The 23,095-nt window shown below is 38.9% G+C and overlaps 1 protein-coding gene across 2 annotated transcripts in view; it reads right to left on the reverse strand.

The window, feature by feature from the left end:
• Nucleotides 1-6,606: 6,606 nt before the first annotated feature.
• Nucleotides 6,607-23,095, reverse strand: part of LOC150083704 (suppressor of lurcher protein 1-like) — a 363,928-nt gene continuing 347,439 nt past the window's right edge. For both annotated transcript variants that reach the window (XM_090378137.1, XM_090378136.1), the window contains exons 10-14: nt 21,708-21,746; nt 14,338-14,506; nt 12,175-12,374; nt 10,113-10,166; nt 6,607-7,461 (exon numbers count right to left, since the gene is read on the reverse strand). In XM_090378137.1, the coding sequence (XP_090234263.1) occupies nt 7,385-7,461; nt 10,113-10,166; nt 12,175-12,374; nt 14,338-14,506; nt 21,708-21,746 (539 nt within the window). In that variant the 3' untranslated portion in view covers nt 6,607-7,384. The remainder of the gene's footprint in view (nt 7,462-10,112; nt 10,167-12,174; nt 12,375-14,337; nt 14,507-21,707; nt 21,747-23,095) is intronic.

Below are 23,095 nucleotides of genomic sequence, written 5' to 3' on the forward strand. Positions count from 1 at the left end.
ATATTTGAAGAGAAATTTCCATCCTTGTCTAAAGCTTTTTAAAGTTGGTCAATGGGGTGGGATTACCTAGGGGGATGCTAAGAGGCAAGCGGCAACAGGATTGCGCTGGAAGTGAACTGGAGGTAATAGGACTTTCCACCAGGTTGTCTACATTAGGACTGTTTCTTGCCCAATGCTTCTTGTCTGCTGTTCCATTATACGAAACATGATATCTTTAATTTTACTTTATTGCTGTGGCAACGTTTATAGAACCTTCAAGTCTCCACCATAAGTAGCCAATTACACTGAGTGGCCATTTTATTAGGTACATCTACACTTTTAATGAAATGAAGTACTCCTTCAGTAAGAGTGGTCGCCAACCTTGTGATAATAAAAATGCAAGTCGTTTTTAAAAGAAATCGAAAGAGTCTCCTAGAGTGGTACCGCCAACTCCAAGACTTGACTCTGGAAAAGTGAAAGAAGATCGTGTGGTCTAACCACACCAGACTCCTTAAACTTCACTCAGGTTTAAGTGCTCATTATTTCACCAATTTCAAGTTTTTGATATACCCGCGCGCTATGCCACTAAAAAGAATATTTCCTTAATATTTAAGGGAAAAAAATATATTCCTCAGAACTGATGTATAATTGTAGGAGAGAAGGAGTTAATTCATGATCAAAAATCTTTAAGCGGTTGGGCGTGGACATTGCAATGGATTATTAGAATTTACTGGATGGCTAGATGTTGAGACTTCGATTAAGATGGCCAAAATATGTGCTATTGATAAGCAAGAGTGTAAATATTGAAAGAACAGTGGCATAAGAGCTTAAAAGAAAGAAGAAATGTTTTCTTATTCTATTTTGTATCAACTCCAACTATTCACGAGACGAACACAGTTCTCAGTACACGTATTTGTGCAGAGAATAACTCTCAATTCTTCGTTCTTTTGATGAAACAATTAACTTATTAGTCAAGTTGTTCTGATGGTTGTAATTCCTTTGAAGGGTGCTGTTGTCCAAAGTTTGACCACATTCTTCGAGTGGAACATTGAATGAAACCTATTTGGTAAATTTCAGTGTCATTCTTTCCATAAAAGAACTTGAAAGGAATGAGAGAAAAAGTGCTGGCAATATACCTGCACGCACCTTGGCAAGGAACTATGCAAGCGGTTGTCGGTGCATAGATCCATGCATGTCTGTAGCACCCCTGTCTGAAACCGGACTAATGAAAGGTAATTTTGTGGGCCCGTGGTGGATGGATGTAAATGCCTAAGTTCTCAGGGTGAAATAGAAACGACATTTTCAGGCAACTATTAAAATTCAGGGTGATCCTTGTAGATTTGACGTTCCATTGCTCAAGTGTGTTCATAGTAATCGAGCCTTATTTTTGGAGAGGTCCAAATCTGTGACCAAATCGTTGAATTCTGCCTGAGTGATTACATGCGACTTTGCAGTGTCAAGAGTTGAAAAGGCTGGATCTGTACTCGTTCTGGGTGCTGCATCTTCTGGAGAGTCTTTTTCCGATCATGAATCAGAGTCAAGTCCATAAGTTTCTGGTGGCTTTGGCATTGGGTCATCGTGAGGAAGCGGCCTGGTCATAACCTACAATCTTTGATTGTAGGTTATGACCAGGCCAGGTGATGACTCACGTACATCCTTGAGTCCCTGCTGCTGGAATTTGGGGCAAAGTGACCTAGATATAATTTAAACCCGGAACATCTTTGGTATTCACCTGACGTTGATATCCGGAAACCGGACTCGACACAGTTTCATTCTACTTGAATAAAAGTTGCGTTTCTTTATGTTAATATTTCAAAATCAATTTCTATTAACCTTCTACAATCATAGTGTTTTGTGAAATACGGGATGAAAATTAAAACTTACGTTTCCAGATATTTGTAAATAGGAGTGAATGTAACTTTTCGTGTTGATCAGAAATTTGGTACTCGAGTTACGTGAAGAATGAACGGGGACAGTTTCGATACTTACTGCGAAGGGTGTTTTACTAGCGTGTGTGCGCGCGCAAATAAGTGGGTTTACGTGTCTTCCAAGATGTGCGCTGTGCTAAGTGGCCAGACCTGTTTCCTCAACATAAAACCAAGGTCCTAACGAACCTGTCTAGGGGTGCTGTGTGGCCATGAGGCGATGCTATCATTATGGGCGGGAGTTTTGAAGTGCCGCTGAGTCGCGTTGGCGCCCGTAAGCTTCGCACTATAATCAGGCGCCGAAATACTGGCGTTTGTGTTCGTCTAGCAGATGCCAGAGGCAACGAAAGGTCTGAGCGGTAATCACCACTTTCCTCTTGGACCGTGCGCCCGTAAAGTAAGGAACGGTCTCGTGGTGGCTATCCCTTTTTACGACGGCGCATGGAAGCTATGGAACCGCGGTGAAAACGCTGCTGGCGACAGTCCTAACAGCCCCCTCAGCCACACGCAACGCCATCCAGATGTGCTCCGCTGAGGTCCAGGTCATGATGAATGCGGATACTACGGGAAATCGGCTATAAAGAGTCGCTGTTTCGGTGTGGACGAATGGCCTGGCTGTTTGTAAATATTTGACGGACGTGCCTACGGAACAGGCCCCCGAAGCCTCATCTCCGTGTTCGCGCTTCTCACTTCTGTCCGGAGTATTAGCTGATTTCACGCATGGCTTGATCTCGCTATTGGAAGTAGGAACAACTCTCGAGAAGTTTTCTGATTGGCTGTTTGCCAGTTCTTGGCAGTTGGCTGGGTCGACGACTCTTGTGTACAGTGGCGGTCAGAAATTTGTTCCCTTTTCTTTCATTATCGAGGTAAACCACGAGTATGATGTCATCTTTTCTCTCCCCCAATGAATCGACCAGTTTTGTTGCCTCTGCCTTATTATCTTGTTTTCAGAAAGAGTCACTAGAAAAAAAGAAAAAGAACCTGTTTTTGGCATTCCTATTAGTGCTGGCAGTTAAGCCTCACTTGACGCCATCAAGGTGTCACCCCGAGTAATTTTCATCTTATCAGATGTAATCAAGAGCAGCCCTTTTCTTTTGGGGAGTTGCACAGGGCCAACCGGTCCACCTTCAGAAGCTAGTGACTGGACACACGTAATGATAGCTCTGCGAGGTGTGTAGTTATGGTCTAAGGAGATATTGTCCCTCGGGGAATTCAAGGGTTGGGGTAGTGAAATTTGGCAATTAACCGGTGATGGAAAATGCCACCTGTCCACTGAATAATGGAACAAAGAGAAAAGGCTGTTGATACAATCGGAGACTGATGGAATATGCGCCAACACGAAAGCCACCAGAGATTAGCTACACCCCATTGGAGTTGAGGTGTACAGAAGAGGACTCCCTCCCCCTGCCAACTTAAAAATAGCTTTTTGGAGGGGGTAGAAAAGAAAGGATAGATTTTAACAATAGCATTTAATCTTCGTCTTCAAAGCAGGTTATGTACAATTGATTTGGGACGCTTTCTTACTACAATAAAAAAAACAAAACAAAACATACCCTACAAGACCTAAAACTAATCTGTTGCCATTGTTTGAAATTCTGAGGGTGTTAAAAAGAGTTCCACAGAATTGTGCCCTGTAATCTGCGCTGTCTTAGGGATCTCCTGAAGACAAATACTGTATTTATATCTTTTGTACAGGAAGGTATAACTTGTGGATAAATCTTGAACCAAATCAATGACATATGTGATAAAAACAAAATCATAAATTATTTAAATATAGAATTATGAATTTATTCTTTTTAAAACTTTAAGGATTTAAGGTGAAACTAAACTATTCTTTGTTTTTGAGTCTAAAGTTGAGAAATTCACGATAGTTCAATGACTACCTTTGTTATTTTATATTATGTGGAAAAGTTCAAGGCTGTTGAGATGAAATCTCATTAGAGGTTCGAGATTTTCATCCCACAAAGCAAATATAATATTTGTCACCAGAACAAAAATAATAATACTTTTGAAGCCTCATCATCTTTGTTGCCTCGGGGTTAATTCAAAAACAGCCCAATCCATATTATTTCCTCAACTTCTTAAGGCCAACCGAGATTAAAATCAATAATACAATGAATTAAAAACCATAGGCTGTGGTTTTTAAAATGGGACTTTTCTAAAAAGATAACACCTTCCATATTCTTAGTTTTTCTCGTTCTCTCTCTTTTTTTTAAACTTATTCAGAGTCGACATCAAAAATCAGAACTCTTAGTTTTTCATATTCTGCGCGTTTTTTTCACTTAACCCTTAATTTTTTAAGACAGCATTTCCCAACCTTTTTCAGATGCGCACCACTTTTTATACTTAAGAGAGAGGCCATGGACCAAAAAAAATATTAAATTATACATAAAATACATTAATAATAAATATTTAAATACAAGTACTCATACTTAACATACAGACACCGAACAAAACTTTAGTCACCTGTGTCAGTAACACAATTTTTAGCACGAATCACTTCATGAATTCATCTAGACCCCTTTAAAGAGTTTGTATCACTAGCAGGTCATTCTGAAAACAAGAGCCTACAATTCATTCAGGTTTCATGGATGCTGTTGTTGTGTTTTCCATTTTCATGTTGTGTTTTCCATGTTCATTCAAGATAGCCCCATACTTTCTCTATTCTTTTTAAATGTGGTGACTTGGATGGCCAATTTTAATGCCCTATCTTTCCATCGTGTTTACAGAGGCCCTATGAACAGGAGAGTTGCGAAGTGGGTCTCCCAATTGTGGAATTACCGCAATCTTATACATGAACCACGTGGGGACAGTCAGCCAATTTCATCCATCCACCTTCCCCCAAGGAAAATGATTACTCAAACTATTCTCACGATGATAATTTAACAATATTTACATTTCTCTTAACCTCAATTACCTAAAATATCATTTCTGAACGTTTTTTTTTTTTTTTCACTCACATCTTTAGTTTAGCTCTAAAAAAAGAACATCGTTTTTATTGAGCGTTAACTTTTCTCTTGACTTGTGGATAGTTACGAGAGAATAGTTCAACAAAATCGCGTTGTTTGTTAAATGCACTGAAGTTTGTGTCTGACCAAACTTTTCCCAGTCTTCCCGATCTATAATGCCGGGGAGAAAAGGAGGGGGAAGCTAAACAGGGCTCGGAGTGCTGTTTAACACCTCTGTATCTGTGACATCACGCGCCACTAACTAGGCGTCGAGTCACGCGAACACAACATAGCTGCCCACCTCGTGGTTTCCAACACAAAATGCATTCCAACCAGGAAAGATGAAGACTTTTATAGCTCACGGCGTCTTCGTGCGCTTATCAACCCCCCCACCGACCAACTGCTCTTCACGTATACGTGTAAGAAAGGGGCGGTGCCATCAAAGCGAGAAGCCAGGCAAAAGGAAATGAAGAGCCTAAGGCAGGACTGGTTAGCTTTCCGAGGTATGAAACTGTGGCCGTCATCCTACTGTCTGTTTTTCTCTTCGGAGCCTAATGAATAGGCTTAGGGACCAGTAGAGGAAGGGCAGCCCTCTCATCTCTCTGTGTTTGCCACCTAATCACTGGTTTCATTGCCACAACTCGTCATTTATTTCGCCAATCACCTCACGACACTTGAACTGTACTTCGTAATGAGAATGGATGTCTCTTCAGTTCTCACAGTAATCAACACTCATCGCTTATCTGCTCCGGTTATTTTTTTATTCTTTCTCTCATTGCCTCGCTTGCCGCATGTACAGAAGCAATAAATCACGTATTTAATGTATGTATTTGCATTCTTGGTGTTGTGTTCAATTTCCGTTTTACGAACTACCATAACGAGTTTATTTTCAAAAGATAGTGCCCAAAATTAGTGATGCTCCACTCTCCATCCACAGAAAAGTGAATATTTAACAGTTGATAATCAACTATAACTCCTATAGCTTACCAAGTCACACTTCTGGGTTCATAATTGGCCACTATTAACAATGGATCATTAGACACGCCATCCCTCTACTCTTCAATGATTGCGCAGATATCAACAAAGAATTGTGCAAAGCCTCGTCCCCAGTTGATTAACCATGATTCAGAGGATCAAAGATAATAGCAGAGGTAGTTCTAACGCGATAAGATGCTATGAAAAGAGGTTTAATGGATTCTGTGATGCGTAATGATAATTCTTGGTACTTTATGGTTGAACTGCTGAGTAGACTTAGGAGATAATACCGATTAACTCACTTGGAATTCTATTTTAACGAACATGTCTATGGGAGGACTTTTAATGCAAAATGGATTATTTAAGGGCACACAATAGTGAGACCAAGCGAATAAAACAGTCTTCACGAACTTTATTGGAAAGAATTAATTTTACAACCCTTTCATTGGATGTTTAACGAGCTAATTGAGTTGGGATTAGATTAACTTTACTAATTAAAGATGCCAACGGACACCTTATTGTAAAGTTACAGTAATGGTAAATTTAATATTTAATGGTGGAATGATTTACGAACTTCGCTAAAATTGATTGCAACAGGCTGGATAATTAACAAACAAAATATTAATATTTAATTAAAAAAACAGATTATTCAATCGGTTTTGATAGTCTTGTTGGTTGACGATTTCTTTGGAAGATGGCAGAACTGTGGCGCGATTCAAAGTGTGGAGTTCGACTCAGGTGCCCTCTGCAAGTAGCGATTTCGAAAATAAACAGACCACTCCGTTTTCAAATGATCTTTATCATAACTGCTCAATTTTCAACATATCACATGACTAGAATATCTTTGATGTTTAAAAATAAAAATGGTAAAGTAGATGTGTGCGAAAGCTCGTCTACACTTAAGATCGCATTCTTTTAAGACAAATCACACGGACTGTGTTAGTCTTATGATGGTGATACAAGTCCAGATGGTTCTTCATCTTCTTGGGTAAAGGCCAAAAACAATTAAGAAACAAAAAATGATTGGATTCGTAGCACCATTGTTTTTTTTTTTTTTTGTTTTGAGCCACACGAGTTGCAAGTTGACTGCAACTCCTTTTGAGTTCCATCTGCCTGTACATACGAATGTCACAGTTTCTCGGATGAAATATTTTTGGTATAAAGCACTTTATCCTATTCGGTGAGAATAAGAACCGAGGCAAAGAAAAACATCTTTGCAAAAACAGACTTCGTCATCTTAGCAGGGTCCACAATACTATCTATAACCTTACGATAATGGCATGGTCCTTTATTCTAGAAAGCGAGTGCTCATCTTCTTTGGCACTTCGATGCCTCAACTGGATCCTTCAGGGCACTTAACAACAACATGGCGGACTGTCACCGTTCACAAATTTAAAAAAAAAAATCGTTTACTGTCTCTTGTCTTCAACTTCAGAAAAATACGTCTCTGTGAGCTTATGGCTGGCAGTTTGGTATTTTTTTCGGGCCAATTTACATCTTTTTTTTTCGTACAAACACAAAAACTTCTCTGTTCCACAGATATCTGTCTAAAAACATTTATTTTTGCAACACAATCATCAACAGGAAGGCAACGACGATCGTAAGTGGCGCCATCTGGTAGGATAAATAAAAACCTGAAAAGAAAAAAATATATATGAATACAATTTTTTAAAATTTGTTCATTTTAATTTATAACGTCAGAAAATAAACGATATTAAACTTAAAATTTTTAAAAATTAAAATAATATTATTAAATAGTTTTTTTTATCGCTAACTCTTTGCGAAAAGTAGGAATTAAGTAAGACAGTTCCTTCTTTATATTTATACATGTTGCATAAGGGATTTGCTGTAACCTTTATGGATAAAAAAAAATAAAATAAAACAAAAAGAACAGTACAAAAGTTTCCCAGTTCGAAGAAGCCAGCCTAATCTCCGTTACTACATCGAGATGCCTGAATAGACTTCAGTGCATTGGCATAGCTTATTTTTTCTTTTATATTTTTGCCTTCGTTCTATCCTTACGTCTTTTTTTTTTTTTTTTTTTTTATCTTCAGTAACGTCACGAAGGATTCCGTTTTTGACATGATGCTTGGGTTCGAGGCTAACATTGGAAAATCCGCGTATTTCTTCGTGTCATTGAGAGATTTATTTTGTTCGGAAAAACTGCGCCTGACAACAAAATCCCGCAGTACATTTTACGAGCAGCGAGAACCAAAGAACTTCGACCTAACTTAGAACCCGGTAAATGGAGTTTTCCTTAAGAAGGGAGCATGTAAATTTTAGGAAAGTGGATTAGTTTGGATGTTGGTAATCTTCTTCGAAACATGAGGGATTGAGGAAAAGGCGTTATAGACTGAGATGGGCTGTAAGAAATGATCTTTTTATGCATATTTACCACGTGGCGCACATCCGAAACACCCTTCATTCAGAGCAGGGTTTGTGCGTGAGCTAATTACTATGTTAATTACCCCCAGACGAAGGCTCCCATCATGGAGCTACGTTCTATTAATGGAAAGAAGAAGAAAACGAAAGGAAGAAAAAAAAAAAGAAAAAAGAAACAACAGGATTGTTTAGAAATCTTCGTACGACCTGCCTTTCTATAGATAATTGCTTTTGGGATGGCGTACGTTGTAATATTTGACGTTTTTTCCCATACTGTAGATAATTAACAACGTAGTTAATTGCCTTGTTTTCTAATTTTATGAATAAAGATTTAATTTGCTGTCGTGTTTTTATAGCGTGATGGACATTACCCGGTCTTTATCTCAGATAACTCATTTTGTTATCTAAGCCGATGTTAACTGGGGAAATAAAGAACCTGAAAATGTACAAACACCGATAGGAAAATGGTGAAATTTTCAAAATTATATAAATAATAATGTCCGCTAGATGGCGCCACACGAACCAAGTTTGAATCAATTAATTGGTAAAGTTGGAAAATATGATTTATGAATAAATAATAGGTAGAGCCATAGTAATTTACGCTCTACTTTTTGCATTTAATTAAAATTTATTTATAAATATATTTTATTTGTAGAATTATTTTGCAGATGGCGCTATGGTAGCAAATAAACCATCGGGGATCTGCTCAATTATACAGGAAAAATTCCATACAGATGGAGCTTATTTCCCATAGATGGCGCCACTAAACAAACAGTTTTTTAATTTTAAAATTAGTTCATATTTTAGAGGTGGCGCTATGGCAGCAACCAATGATCTGCGATATGATAAAATTACGTCATACAAGATGAAATGGATCGTATTGCCCATATATGGAGCTACAGAAGAAAACTATTTAATTTTTTATTTTATAATATTTCACATTTTAGAGGGGGCGCTATGGTAGGTTTGCGAATGATAAATTACGTCATACAAGAAGAAATGGATTGTCCATATATCGAGCTACTGAAGAAAAGTATTTAATTTATTTTATAATTATAACATTTTATAGGTGGCGCTGGGAAGTGCTAAATGTTGTCATAGAAGAGGAAATGGATTACTCTATATATGGAGCTAATGAAGAAAAGTACATAATTTTTTATTTTATAATTATTTCATATTTTATAGGTGGCGTTGGGATAAATGACGTCATATAAGAAGAAATGGATTATTCTATATATGGAGCTACTAAAGAAAAGTATATTTTTTATTTAATATTTTATAGGTGGCACTGGGATGTGATATATGACGTCATATAAGAAATGGATTACTCTATATATGGAGATAATGAAGAAAAGTACATTTTTTATTTTATTATTTCATAGGTGGCGCTGGGATAAATGACGTCATATAAGAAGAAATGGATTATTCTATATATGGGGCTACTAAAGAAAAGTATATTTTTTATTTCATATTTTATAGGTGGCGCTGAGTGCTAAATGACGTCATAAGAAGAAAGATTATTCTATATATGGAGCTACTGAAGAAAAGTATATTTTTTATTTTATAATAATTATTTCATAGGTGGCACTGGGATGTGATATATGACGTCATATAAGAAGAAATGGATTACTCAATATAATTTTTTATTTTAAATATTTCATAGGTGGCGCTGGGAGTGCTAAAACATGTCATATAAGAATGATTAATCTATATATGGAGCTACTAAAGAAAAGTATATTTTTTATTTCATATTTTATTGGTGGCGCTGGGATGTGCTAAATGACGTCATAGAAGAAATGGATTACTCCACAACAGCTATCGTCGAAAGAGTTTAATAAAATATCGCAGAATAAATCTCAAAATGGAACTGAGACAATAAAAAAAAAGATATAAAATGATTTACCTTCCGATCCACTGGAGATAACTGTTGTGGACACCCGTTTTACTGTGAATGGGTCTGGAAAGACAAAAAGGAGAAAATTATGAATTTATTGATTTAAAAATACAGTTAATTAAATACATCGTGAATAAATTATTTTTTTACGTTCCCCCATATTTTGGCCATTTATTCATTAATAAAGCAAAATTTGCATGTCCAAAGGATGCTTCACTGATGAAAGAATAAACAAAATCAATCGACAGTCACCGAGCATGCGCAATGTAGTGATTGCTTTTAATCTGCGCAGATGGACTTATTTTTGCTAACAAGTGCGCATATCGACTTTCTCAAACTTTTGCGATGATCTTTCTGAAGGGATTTCGGAAGCTCAATATAATCCGTAGATCGATGAGTTAAATAATAACCTTCGGGACAATGTTACGCCAAAGATTTTCTTCTCTTCCTTCTTTAATAATTTTCTTTAAACTCGAGAAAGTCGTCTTTATCATCAGTCATTAACCATAAGGATTTTTAAGTTAATTTACTTTTTTTTTTAAGCATCTTGCGCAGATTTTTCGCCATCTATCGGCAAATGTAATCCATTCAATTTATTCCTTAAGTCGGAGGATATTTATGTAATGCAAAAACTAATAGGGAATATTAATGTCTTTCAACTCAGGGTGATAAATGATGGTGGTTCTGTGCGTTCGCGCTAATTAAGTTGGAAAATTTATGCCACAGAGGGCACTGTTCACTGTCTTTTAACATCAGAGCGTTTCGTGACCTGTAAGTTCATTAACATAATAATAGGACATCACAACGCGTTGAAATATTTGGAGCTTATGTGTCTTAATTCGTTATAATAGAAAAGTGACACTAGCTCCCTCAAACGGCGAAAATCCGAAAAATTATCTTCGTTCATAAACCCCACCTTAATGGGGTGGAGTAACGCGCATGGAAAATTAGAATATAAACCTCCAATTTTAAAATTTCTTGCAAGGAACTCTAAACAGAAGTAGGGATGGGTCCAAGTCGAATCTTAATTTTCTAAGGATAACGAATGTGACTTAAGGGTTTATACTTTTTAATTGAAGTACTTATTTTTTATGGATTTAAGTAAAACAAAACTCGTTCAATAAGGGACAGCAAAGTCGAACAGCATTGCAGGTACTGCCATCTAGTGTCAATGTTAAACTATAGATTTCAATACAAATAGTTTGATACGTTGGATTTAATTTCTTCACGCTTTTATTAATTGTGATCATGAAAGCGCAATGCGCATGACATGCGCATTGTCTTTTCGCCTTAATAAAAGCAAATTCAAGATGGCTGAACTTAAAACAAGATTAAAAACGAATTTAAACCTACAGCCGCTGTAGCCGAGTGGTTATGTGCGAGGGTACATAAATACAGGTGCTTTGAGTACCCGGGGTTGAATGCCCGTGACTGCTATATATGGTACTGTTTCTTGTATTCTGTCGATCCTCTGATCATGTGCTCGTTCTGAAGTATAAACAGAAAATTAAATTTAAAAGGGTAGTCACTCAGAATAGGTACACGTGGTATTAAAAATCAATCAAATCTTAATTTTTTTTGAGGGGGGCGATGAAGGAAAAACTGGGACTTTCAAAATTTTTTTCTTGATGAATACCGGAAAGGTAACTTACTTTTCCTATCTACGCCTGCCTTGCTTTCAGACATACATACTCAGAAGTGCCCATGAAATGACAAAGAGCGTGACAAAAATACTGACGGACGGACAGAATTTTAAAAGTTCAAATCTGTCTGCCAGTTTTCTAAACTGGTAGACTGATCCTAGAACACACTTTCCAGACAACACATCGATACCTAGAGCTATTTATTTTTATGAAAATAATCAGGGCCGGTCCTATGTAGGAGACAGAGGGACCTAAAGGGTTTCCTTATGATTAAAATAATGCGCATTTTTTTACTAGTACACGATTCTTCGGCCGCATCCTGGGATCGACCCTGAAAATAATTTACATTTTCTTATTATGCCGCTAGACGGCGCTCTTGCAGGATTATCTACGCTTTATACGCAACAACAAAACAGTCCTATACTTACCGACGTGGTTTCGGAATTGATAAAAGGCTTCGAACCCGGTTCCATCAAATTTATCGTTGGATTTAAAGGTAACGCGAAAGAAATCGCCATCAGAATCAACCTCTTTAGCCTTTTTGACTCCACAATGCCTCGGGATTTTCCTATCCACTGTACGGAAATTAGAGAACTCCACGTAGTCGCTGGCGGTTTCTGTAGTGCACCTAAACAGAAGAGAACGCGGAAAGGCGAAATTAAAGGAACATTATTAGCGACACTTAAACTAAGAGTAAATTAAAGGCAAGATTTATACACCAGCGGGAACTCTTGTGGTACTGCTTGTCGAATTTGCTTAATGGTACCATTGTAAGGACGCTATTGTGTCAACCACCAGGAAACTGCAAACTTGCCAGGATTATTTGAGATGGAGGCTGAATGTGACGGCTTTTCAAGGCAAAAGATTTATAACTAGTTCGCAGCTCTACATCCCCCATTGTCGATATTTTAATAAGTTAAACTCGCCACAGAAACGCTTTAGAGGCAACTGGAGAGGAAGATTTGTTTAGCAGGAGGAAATCTCTAACTTTTAATATAGGGGTCATCTATACATTAAAATGACAATGGCCCCCGAAGTGTTATGAAGGAGAAGGTTTGATATAGAAAATAACTCAAAACGGACGGAAATTTTGATTGGGGGGGGACAAAAAATCCCGATAATGACGTGTCTCAAATATACTGCCCTACCATTAAATCAGGAGACTATTAAAACTGGCTTGTGGACTGCTGCTGCAAGACCGTGGTAATTAATATAATGCACTGTTGTGCGCAATGTATTGATGTTGACATGCGTTCCAGTCGTCTTACTGAGGGACTGTGTGTGTGTGTGTGTGTGTGTGTGCTGCGACAACGTCGATCTACGTTCCGAGCGGATGATTTTTTGCAGGACTCTCTTGTTACATTTCTTCAGTTTTTGAGATTTCTCTGATTGTTTCGTGATTGCCTGAAAAATCTTAAAACTTGTGGCACTCTATTATCATTCCGCGCTGGAAAGTTGTTAACTGCGTCTCCTCAAGGCCTAAGAGCACGTTTATAGTTGTGTCTGACACGCGCTGCTTGGGAAGGTTGCGACCAACTATCAACAGAGGGGATAAAGTGTATAGTGTAGTTCAACTAGCTGCACCCACCGGGGATTCCACCCAACTCTGCGATTGGTATTTTGAGACGTATACAGTACTCCGTAAAGACCAGATAGTGTGCGTTTGTGAAGGGTTAATGCAAGTTGTGCTGGTACGTTGTTCATTCGGCCTCTTAGCCTAGGGAAACCACCAACCCCCGGTTACGGTCATTTTCCGGGGTGGAGGGGCGGATAAGATTCTGGCGGGGGGGAATCTCTGGAGTAGGAAGCCCAACCTGCTCCAGAGGGAAGGAGTTAAACCGATGGTGAGCTAGCCACCAGGCGAAAGTGGAATTTGGGTGTCCACTTGTGGGGGCGTAAAGATATAGAGAAACGGATCCCTACAGTGGTGAAAGGGAGGGGAGGAAGTAGAAGTAAAAAGGTGGATGTGGGTGGAATCATCCACCTTAGGGATTTGTAAAGGGGATAGACAGGGAAGAATCTGGGAGGCCATATCCTTTGGGGGAGGGAAATAAAGGTCATGGATGTAGGTTACCACATGGACATCGATATCCCACACCATCGAGAAGGGGCGTCAGCATCATCCAGATACAGGAAAAAAAACTAACATCCTGGTACTAGGAATGCATGGGCCAGCAACAGAGTGGGTGTCCGGATATTAATGGTAGGGCAGTGTATATAGATGACCTGTTAGCGAAAAATAAATCGAAACTAAGAGAAAGACAAACTGCTGTTGACAATTTTGTCGATCTTCAGGCACAGAAAGGAGATTGCAGCCAATAAATCTCTTTATTTAATAGAATTCCATCTCACGAGTTTCAACAACTCTCCTGTGGTCTGACAGAGTCTCCTATGTAGGAGAATTGTTCGGATGAATTTATTTATGCATTAAGCGCACACAAAGTTAGAGGAAGAATGTCGGCTTCGAAATATGAACTCCTTTAATTATTTCTTGGCCAGCGAGGAGTGTCGCCGTTTGTCGACAGAGCACCTGCATCTAGGAGGAAGGAAATGAAAGAATTTATTACAAAATTCAGCGTCTATTTACTTACGGTGGGATTCCGTCTACATCGAAATAAGCAAAGGTTATATGAACACGTTCTCGTGGCCTTCCTCGGAAGAAATAGTGGCATTCGGTGTCTCGAGGGTAATATCCGGGCCAGTTAGGTGAGGTGAACGTTCCATTAGCGCGTTCTTGACTCCTGAAGATGAAGCCGCACACTGAAAATACAAAAAGAAATTAATCGCAAGCAGATGACACAGGAAATATTGATGAAGTCATTCCGATGAACGTCTTGGCTCGCTTTTGTGGGGTGTGTGTGGACAGAGCGCGAGGTGCAGATTGTTTTCCTACGGTGGAACAATGAATTACTCCTGCAAGGAGGGATGAAAATAGGTGGGTACGCGGTCAAAAGTCAATAAGAGTCGAGTTTCTTAATGCCATTAAGATTAAGAAAACGTAGAGATAAAAACAAGAAGTGGTAACGGGGTGTGGCCATTAAATTCATCCCCCAAGTCATTCTCCTTGCATCTCTTCATTCCCCTACGTCTCTTCAAAGCACAGAAATATTTCTGGAAGTCATCTTCTGTAAGCCCTTTACCACTTCTATCATTCTTTTCCGAATGCCTTCATTGGACTGAAAATGGGTTCCTTTAAGTAGCCTCTTCAGTCTACCGAAGAGAAAAAAATCACAAGGCGCTAGGTCTGGCGAGTAGCGTGCATGTTCACCCTACTCTCCACACATTGGGATTTGTTTTTTGGCCAGAAATTGGAGAACAGAGGGCGCGTTATGTGCTGGAGCATTGCCGATGGAGTAACTATTCAATTATCCTTCCACAATTCGGGTCTCTTCCTTCGAATGTTTTCACCCAGCCTTGTCAGAACTTCAATGTTTGATTGACAGTCTGATTTGGTAGGATGTATTCAGCAATAATAATTCCTTTAATAGCGAAGAAAACAAGAAGCATGGTTTTCATTTTTGATTTTGTTGCTTTTTTTGATCTGGGTACTGTTTCGTCTTCCACTGCATAATGGAACAGCCAACTTTTATCGCAATTAATTTCAGTACTCTTCGATTTTTTTTCAAAACATCTTCACAAACTTGGAGTCTCCTCCTTCTTTGATCTTCATTCAAAATTTTTGGCACAATCTTGGCACACACACTCCTCTCCTGCCTAAATTTTCAGTTACACTTTGTGTTTCTTTGTCCATATTAAGTTCTGATTCAACCATCCTAATGCTTAAATGACGATCACTTCTAATCAATTAGAATCGCCGTCCTCCCACACCTGGTGGAAAAGACCTGAGTTCGAGTTCCGTCGATGACTTTAGGAATTTTTATGGAGAATAGGGATTTGTTCTCCATAACTCTTTTTCACAATGTGGCTGAGTTAGTCGATCTCAGGGGAGGGTAACATGGTTTTTTCTCCCGAAAACTGGGGAGAAAAAACCATCGTCCAGCAAACAGAAACTCGACCTCAGAACAAAAGCATTTACAGACAGTATACACGGAATAATATGGCCTTAGTCACCGATGCCCCTAAAACCCTCTGTAATTAATGTCCTTACCCGGTCCACATTTTCATCAGTTTTGGTGGATACCAGATGGCCTGGTCGTTCATCGTTTTCCACTTTCTCTCTCCTTTCTAAAAATGTTTTATGCCATTCAAACACGCGACATCTTGACATAGTATCTTCCCCATAAATTTGACCTAACAACTCAACTTTCAGTTGATATTTTCTTTAGTTTTCTTAAAAATTTGAGGTTGATTCGTTTCTTGGTTCTTCTATCTGTCATTTTTTCGGCAAACTGCAAAAACACAAGGTAATGAAAACCTGTCTCACTGCAAAGTGAATGAGCGTGTTGGAATGTGACTTGACAGACAACTAGGTGGCGCTTGTGTAGTAGCTGCGCGCGCAGTCTCATTATTTAATAGCCGCACCTCATATAAAGAAAGATGGAAGGGAAAGAAGGAGAAAAATAGAAAGACAGAGGAAAAATACTTGTAAAAAAGCAAGAAGAAGAAAGTAAAGAAAAGAAACAGAGGGAGAGTAAATAAACCGTCACAACAAAAGATCTTTATTTAATGCGGAAAACCAGCATACATCAATACGAAGTGTGTCTATCTTCTACGATATCCAAGAGGAATATCCGCCCACTTGGGTTAATAGGTCCCTCGAAACTGCCATAGTTTCTGCTGGTTGTTAAATCACTTTAAGTTGGTGTACCATCATGTTCCAAACACGCTCAACACGAGAAAAATTGAGGGACTTAGGAAGTCAGGGAAGATGCTGAAGACTTCCTAACCAAATGGTACTTCTTGGATGACCCAAGGACAGATTAACTTAATCCCTTTCATAGCAGTAAATCTAGCAGTGAATTATCCAGCCCTCCCTTCTGAACATTTATCCAAGTGCTCTCTAGAACTTGAATGTTGGCTTATATCCGATGGCACTGGAGTCGACAGGGGCAGGATAAAGGGGTTGGCTAATACTCTACCACATTAATTCTCCACGTTCACGTACAGACACCAACTAAGGTACTGTTGGATACTGAAATTAAGATATAATTCAACGTGCACAGACAGAGAGAGAGAGATTCCACCCTATAATGGTAGAAACTGCGCGTGCCTCTTACACATTGGAATTCTTCCATCGTATAATCTACTGGGAAAAAGAAGGGCCGGGCCTGAAACAAATCTACGAGATTTTTACGTGTGTGCGCGTTGATACAGTGGAAATACACTCATTTACGGGGGTTTATCTTTCGCCCGGTCACTTTCTAAGGCAGGAGGACTACGGCGCATCAGTTGTTGACACAGAAAAGCAGAAGGCGAGAAGGATGAAGTCGGGATGCGGACATTTATTGTGCTTATCGAACGCCGAAAGGGTGTAGAGCGAGAGAGAGCGAGAGAGAGAGAGCAACGCTTACAGCACACACTCTCCAAGATATATATGGTTTCAATTTTCTTTCTTAATTCTGGCCGGCGTCCGAAAGAGATAAAAACGCCATCTGGGGTTAACTGTGCACGATATCGGCACGTGAGTGGAAATCTGAGTCCCACAGTGACGTGAGGTGTGTCTTAAGGGTTTACCCTGACGGATGTTCGCCAATTCCCGGACTGATTGGTTTTGCTTATTACAAAGATGTGTAATGAATTGGGTGTCAACAGATATTTCGATTTGACATCCCTCCTCTCCCCTACACACCGTCGTCGGTTAAAAGTGGTCTTGGAAGAAGCGATTATCTTGGAGTACTCAGACCAAAAAATATATTTGAAGGGTCTGCAGGCAACTGGGGTTATCATTCCTTAAAATGCAGTCCAGCTAACTTTAATATTGGCATTGTCCTAATGAAAGCCAGATATGATTAGCTGGGTTACTCTTCGCTACGTTTCTTGATCCATAAAATTCATTGCCTGAAATAATACTGTCGATCTCGAGTCCGTCGTACTATACCTTTGTCAAAACTCGTGCCAGTCCTTGTAGGATAAACCACAAGACTGGAAAATATTGACAGTTCAATCTCGCAGCTGACAGACCGACAAGTAAAATGCTAGTCGCGAAATCCGAATTTTGGCACCATCATCGTCTCAGTCGCCATGGCAACCGTATTTGACAAGCCCTGCATAGGATACCCTCAGTTTCCTCCTCAGATGTCCAATAACTTGGTTTGTACCGCATTGTAAATATTAAAATTATGACATAAGGGAGGCAGGCATTTAATTCGATACAAACGCATAAGTTGAAGATGGGCGGTCCTAGGGATGATCCACGAGGGACCTCTGTATTTAGTGCGAAAGAAAAAAAATGTTTATTATCTCAAAGGAAGAGACGATATTTTATAACTGCATTTACGAGTATTTAATTTATTATCTATTAAAAAAATATTTTGTAGATCTTTCTTTTGCTTTGCACCTTCCACTTTTATAATCTTTCCTTTGTTAGCTTGTCTTATTTTAAATCCAGCGATAGTCCCCATTTGAAAAACTCTTCTATCGGATTCTGAGCCATTCTTTTTTTTCTTTTCGCCTCACACCTGAGCCTGAGTAAACATTTGCACTTTCGGTTTTAATTATCAATGGACTTCTCGGGCTGTCAACTATTTCAATGTTTTGCTTCGCCTCACCCAATTTTCTATGACGTCAAAAAAAAAAAAAACACAAAGGTGTCGATTTTCATGGCATTTATCTTCAGGAGAGCAGATAGCTTCGTTCACCCACTGTTTTCTTAAACAACCATCTTAATTATTTGACAGGTAATTAAAAGTAATCTTTTCAACAAGATGCTGTAACGATTCCCTCCTCTTTTCGATAAAACTAAACACAAAAACTGGTCTTTTGTTAAGCAATCCTGGCATTTTAACGTGACTCACATCTAGAGGTTGTTTATAGAATTAAAAGGTTTAATTTCAAAGAAAAAGCGTCAACCTAAAAATAGTTAATTAATATTAAAAAAAAAAAAAATGCATTCCGAATACTGCCGGGTTGCTGGGGACCGAACACAAAAGCGGGCCAAGTAGAAAATAAGATTAAAATCTCCACTGAGCAGCGCACTGATGAGATGCTGAAAGGAGGTCACGTGATTTTGGATTATCCACCTCTTCTAATGGCTGCAGAGGCAAGAGGGAAAAAAAGAGAATGTTGATACAACGCGATCTGCCTACCGTAAGCGTGTTTCTGTTATCTATCCCCTCCTCACCCCACTAAAACACACTGAATATCTTAGGGAAATTAAACATCTCTGGTCCAACTGGTATTTGATGCCAAAATGTCTCATGTTATATGTATGTAGGCCTTTCATATGCAAATGACTTCAGCCGGAGGCCTTTGTCTCAGAAGTGTTAGTTTGGTGGGGGGGAGTGGGGAGGGAGTGTCTACATTGAAATACAAAGTTTTCACTCCATTCAATCATCAACCCATTGGGTGAGAATAAAATGAATTCGCAGGGAGGGGAGGGGAGGGGTTGCTGTTAGTCCAAATACTTTATTATAGCCCAACCGGAAATCACATATCATCCGGGTTTTATTTTTCTTAGAATAAAAAGGGAAAAGATGGATAATATTTTTTTCGTGACTCGAAAATATTCTCGATTAGTAAATAGCAGCCATTATCAACCCTCTGTAGGATGGAAGCCTCAACAATGGACCATGATCTACCACGCTGGTTCAGTGGAGGGTTGGCAGATCGATCGTATTTAGCACTCAGGGGCTTGAATCCCGGTCTACTCAAAGAGCGTGTGCTACTGCAGTCCCACTCGTGTCTTTTTGTGGTAACTTTAGTGGGGTGGACTTTCACTTTCGCTATTAAGTTGCTGTCTCCCGAAAAATTCCTCTCGTCATCGATGGGACTCGAACTCAAGTCTTTTCCACCCGGTGTGGGGAGGATGGCGATCCTACCAACTCTGCTGCCCACGAAGGCAAAGATTGGAGAGGATGAACTGATTAAGTCCCTTTGTCGATGGACTGGAAAGTAAGCGAAGAAGGAAGCTAATTTTCAGAGGCTGTTTGTTGCTTCTTTACCAAGAATGCGCGTTAGGCTCGAGAGGGTGAATTGATTAAGCTTCTGTCCATGGATCGAGCCAGCTTGGATAGAAAGCGATGTGGCAATGAAAGCCGGAGAGAAGAGTCTAGCCTCTTACAAACTGTCTTCTTTTAAAAGAAGGGTTTCATGGATTCTTTGGTAAAACCACAATCTGCTCTCTTTCAGGAAATATTGGGTCACTGTTTCTCCATGAAGAATTTTAATTGGAAGGAAGAAATTCCGTTGAATTCTGCTTTTAAAGTAAACAAGACGAACGAAGACATAATTAAAGCATCGCTAAAATAGCTCCCGAGTAATAATTAATGATAGTTGCAATTTGTAAAGTCAACAACAGCAAAGATTACTGTTTACAGTTCCCTAACCAACCAACAAATATTATCTAAACATGGAACAGCACGTTAATTAGATTTAAAACCAAGGAAAAGCGAAGCATAAACAAAGAATGCTCGATCGCACTCAAAACTCAAAGCCGACCAAGAAAGGACTGAACACGATTTCATCCCAGAAAAAGCATTCCCAACAGACACGAAGATGCTGAACTTAAACCTCTATACCAAACTAGTCTCTAATTCCTACAACAGCGCAGGCGCATAAATACTATTGGATTTTTACCTCTATCAATTCACGAGATGAGTTCGATGGCAAGGAACAGATCCATCCAAGGGAACAAAATTCCTTAATGATACCCCGGTGAGCGGTCCAACGTACAAACAGCTCTCATTAGAAACTTCGTTCTTTGATAATTTTCTTTTTAAATATAATTAATGTTGTTAATGGATCTAATTCGATGAAAGGGCACACCAGGGAAGGGTAGCAATGGATCTGTTGGCACGATTCACTTCGTTGTTTATGATTTCATTATCATATTTGCATTACATGCAGGGGCTTAACATCTTTTCTTATGCTAATTAACAAAACGGATTCTTCTGGCGAAAACACTCGCAAATGCAATTCGCTAAGGCACTAAATAATATGAAACTTCGAGACATTACAAACCACACGAGTTTTCTGAAGGAAGCGCATTCAGAATGCAGATTAGGGTCCTCAGCGTTGGCTTATCCGGACAACGCCACCACCTACCGATGCATATCAAAAGTTTTACGACTTCTGTAATGGGGGGGCAATCGAACCAAAACTCCTCACTGAAAAATTTAAATCTTTTCGATTTAACGAACGAATTCGTTACATGTGGGAAAACGTGCATGCGGGGAAGGAGACAATTTATAAATTCTCTACCGCACTTACATTCGTATAGCTTAGGATTTGCTTTCGGCAGTAAATTTATGCCAATCCCAAGGTATGCAATTAAGAAGTCGAAAAGTAATTAGTTGTTGTGGATGATCTGAGAAATTCATTAGGTTAAAAGGTAGGCTACCTTTCAAGCCAAGTCGAGTTAACTAATGAGGTTTTTCCCCCTTTTTTTTTGCTTATTAAGTCAGCTCTACTAGCTTTAAACTTGACGAACTTTCTTCCAAATCATACGATGCTCTTAACGATCACATCAAAGGAGACTCCACCAGGGAACAGGGCAGACAGGCTTGGACTGCACATTAAAATGTCGTTAGCAGACACTATTTGGAGTCGGTAAAGTTTAAGGGAAATGCATGCAAAGTAGCAGCACCTCTGACTGAATACATAAACCATCTTTTTCCAAAAGATTCGCATTGAAAATAGCGAAAATTCCATCGCTTTATATTCGTCCAATCGATAAATAATGGTCAACTACCACATCAATCCAAAGAGAGAATAATTGGAAATAAATAACGCCTTTAATGGCTTCATTATAAATATTTACAAATTTAAACGTTAGGATACCTCAAACAGGTTATCTTAGAGTTAATGGACATATACATGAATAAAATCGAATTTGAATTCCTACCTGACCCGGGATCTTGTCTTGCAGCTGGTATTCCGAAATCTATAAGAAATAAGAAAAACCATAATTACAATACTTATCAGTAGTGTTTTATGTTTTTTTTTAACCCAGATGGTTACAGGATACCATCGGGGACCAAGCCCTCTTTCTTCGCGTTTCGTATTAAGCGAAAGAACGGAAGTGAAGCCGTTTCGCACGTGCCTCTTTTGATACCACTCGCCTAGCCGTATCATTTCATATTTATTTCGGCGTATCTCTACGGATTCCGTATGTAGATGCCCTTCCCCTCAACTAATCTCTCACAGATAAGAGAAATACGAAATAAAAAATTCAATAACTATTCCCTCCCTCCACGTGCTTAAATAGATAGCGAACCTGCGAGGAAGTGCATTTTATAAAAAGGAACCCAAGTATTTCGACTACGAGAAACAAAAGGGCAACACTTTTATATTTTACTAGAGAGCTAAAATATACCGGGGTTTATTTGAAATAGCTCCAAGAATCCAGGAGGTGCTTCGAGAATAAAAACTCTTCCCCAAAAATCCAATAAAACGTTTGACTCCCTGTGTTTTCTCATGTATTCTTTATCATCCTTTGTAAAAGGTTACCTCTATCCAAGCCAGAAACTTATCTAATGCTATTTCTGGCTAAAATTTAAGCTCCATTTTTATTCTGATGAATATTCTCCGAGTATGGAAGGCAGTAATATCCACTGATAAAAAACACACTGATTAATTTTTTTCTCTTCTAATAATTCCACGAGACTTGTGCACATCCCTACAAACATCGGAAGACCTAGGGCTTAGAATCAGCGGCTGTTACTTATTTTGTACACAAGGGCAAACAAAAGTTATTCTATTTGATTTCCGATCTAAACAACCCCAGCGAGTTTTGCGACAACCCTCAGGGGAGATAACGCGTGTATTGGCGTAAACCCTATCAAGGGTATGTAGTTAATGATATCGAACTACATCCAGGATGGAGACTACGATTGGTTAACACTTTCGACAAAGGTATAGTACGATGGAGTCATTACTGACGTTAAACTATTGTCAGCATTTGTCCATTTGCAAATTATGAGAAGAAAAATGGAGAAATTATTAAAATCAAGTAACTTTCATTAAAGTATTCTGTCAGGAGCAGGTTATGCAAATTCTACAAAGCACTGAGTTAGTCAATCAAAGGACATGAAATTTACAAACAGAACTTGCGAAAACTAAATAACCACTCCATGTTAATCATATAATGGCCCCGGTAATGTAGCGATTTTTTTTTTTTTGTCTATCCTTAAAACGAATTCGCCGAAGAAGAAAGAAAATTATAATTGACATCAACCGAGGCTGGCCTATACTTGTAATATATTATCCCCGTCGGCAGAATGCCTGAGATTA

The sequence above is a fragment of the Mastigoproctus giganteus genome, chromosome 7 (assembly GCF_048544385.1).
Source record: "Mastigoproctus giganteus isolate SK-2022 chromosome 7, ASM4854438v1, whole genome shotgun sequence".
In the NCBI taxonomy this organism is placed as follows: Eukaryota; Metazoa; Arthropoda; class Arachnida; order Uropygi; family Thelyphonidae; genus Mastigoproctus; species Mastigoproctus giganteus.